This window comes from Pinus tabuliformis, chromosome 8, assembly GCF_031772625.1.
Source record: "Pinus tabuliformis cultivar Carrire ecotype Pingquan chromosome 8, CPIR1, whole genome shotgun sequence".
In the NCBI taxonomy this organism is placed as follows: domain Eukaryota; kingdom Viridiplantae; phylum Streptophyta; class Pinopsida; order Pinales; family Pinaceae; genus Pinus; species Pinus tabuliformis.
In genome coordinates, this window is record NC_142294.1 from 77,825,849 (window position 1) to 77,828,139 (window position 2,291).

Here is a 2,291-nt window from a genome sequence, read left to right on the forward strand (position 1 = left end):
TCATAACCCAGGGATGGAAAAGTCCTGGATGTAGCAAGAGCGCTCTCCATCAGAAACCAACATAGACCAAGAACCAGACTCTAAAGTCAGCCCCTTCTTTGACAGACAGTCAGCTTGAACATTTTGGGAACGGAAGATGTGGCGAATTGAGCACTGTTTCATATTCCCCCAGAAAAACATAATCCTGTCCATCCACCCAGTCAATTGAGGACAACTGATGTGGCAGGCTCCCCTTACATGGTCGATCATCATTTTTGAATCGCCATAAATTGAAATGTTCTGAATATCAAAAAACACACAGAAGGCAAGCAATCCTGCAAGAGCCCTCGCTTCAGCCAAGCTGTTTGAGCCATTCCCACCGTTCCATGATAAAAAGTATTGCAACTTCTCATCCATAATAACGTGGACACCACATCCACAAATATTATTCTGCTTGGCCCCATCAAAGAAAGCACAGGGAACACTGATGAGAGGGTTTTCAACCTCTTTTTTGCGATCTTTTTTCAATTTGGGTTGTTTTAGTGGCATTGCATCGTGGATGGAAACAATATGATGCAAGATTGACTTTAGAGGCTCTTTTGAGTCTTTGAATATTTTGGCGTTCCTCCATTTCCATGAGCACCATAGGGCAATGATAAACAGAGATCTCCATGAATCTTTTTGAGCACACCACCATTGAAAAGCTATCTGAACTGAAACAAAACAACATGAGGGAAACCATAAAGCAGAGACAATTCATACCAGATCTGAAGAGAGGAATTGCACTGGAAGAACATGTGAAGATTGGATTCCTCCGCAGCTTCGCACATAGCACATCGACTCGGACCATGCCAGCTCCTTTTTCTCAAATTTTCCCAAGTCAAATTTATGTTGTTGAAAACCAGCCACGAGAACAAAATCATTTTGAGAAGGCACCCCGACTTCCAGAAACTCAGAGGATATATAGAACAGGAGTTTGATGCCTTAGAAATTATCATATCAGCGTAGATATCTTTAACACGAGCCGGAAACTTTGCATTTGGCACAATCCAAATAAGATGATCCGCTGTCCCAGAGCGATGGATTCCAAAACTACAAAGAGCATCCTTTACAGATTTCCATACCGGAATCAGCGGGTCTGGCAGATGAAGATCGTGGGAATCTTTCCATAAAGGAATAGGGCCGCTCCAGGTTGATATTAATTTATCCCACATAAAAATACCATTCCTGTAAAAAAAGAGTAAGAGGTTTTCAGGGAAGAAAAAGCATTCTCGCCCGCCCATAATGGAATCGATTCCAATTAAGATACGACTGCCAGAATAAAGGCTCCATCTCAAATTCTCTAAGAAGTATTGCTGAACTTTCCGTAGGCTGAGCCAGATAGCAGATCCTTGTCTGACTCCGATTGATCCCCTCCTGAACCAAAATTCCAGATCTTTACCTTGCAAATATTTCTTTCTAATAGTTAAACTCCACGGTCCGTCACCATAAATACCCCTCCATAGCGCTTTGCATAAGAGCGCTTTTCCAAAAGTTCGCAGGTCTAGCAAGCCCCAACCGCCAAGCTTCTTTGGTAAAGAGATCTTCTCCATTTTAGACAAATGTATTTTGCTCTGTTTAGATCTTCCGCCCCATATAAAATTTGCCGAAACTTTGTTCATTTTGTGAATAATACTTGCTAGAAGGTAGAAAATATGAGCCCAGTAAACAGCTAATTGCGCTAAGACTACCTACGTTAAAAAAAATCTTCTTGCCAAGGAAAGAGTCTTATATTCCCAAGCCAAGATCTTTTTATAGTATCTTTCCAACACCCATTGCCAATCCGCTTTGGAGTAGCCCTTGGCCTTCAGTTGAAATCCCAGATATTTCAACCCCTCTTTAAGCGATCTCGATTCTATACTAAGCAGTTCAGCGATCCAATTCACCATTTCCATGTTTGAATCATTGTGGAAAAGGGTAGATTTTCCTCTGTTAATATGTAACCCAGTAGCTCTCTGGAATCTATTAAGAATGTCATTGAGGCAAATCCAGGATACCCTGCACAGCATAGCAAAGATGAGCACGTCATCAACAAAGAGGTTGTGAGATATATAGATGTCCTTGCAAATCCTAATCGGCCTGCATCTATTTTCGGCCACTGCTTTGTTAATCTGAAGGCTGAGAGAGTTCATTACCAGAATAAATAAAAGAAGGGAGAGGGGGCACCCCTGACGAAGACCCCTTTATGCTGGGAAGAAAGGAGAAGGCATTCCATTAATGATGACTAAGTAGTGGACATTCTCAACGCATGACATAATCCAGTTGATGGAATT

General features: G+C 41.8%; 1 protein-coding gene across 1 annotated transcript; it reads right to left on the reverse strand.

The window, feature by feature from the left end:
• Positions 1-528, reverse strand: LOC149234229 (uncharacterized). The gene has a single exon (XM_089368188.1). It carries the CDS (start codon positions 526-528, stop codon positions 1-3), a length of 528 nt encoding a protein of 175 aa, XP_089224314.1.
• Between the last annotated feature and the right edge of the window lie 1,763 nt (positions 529-2,291).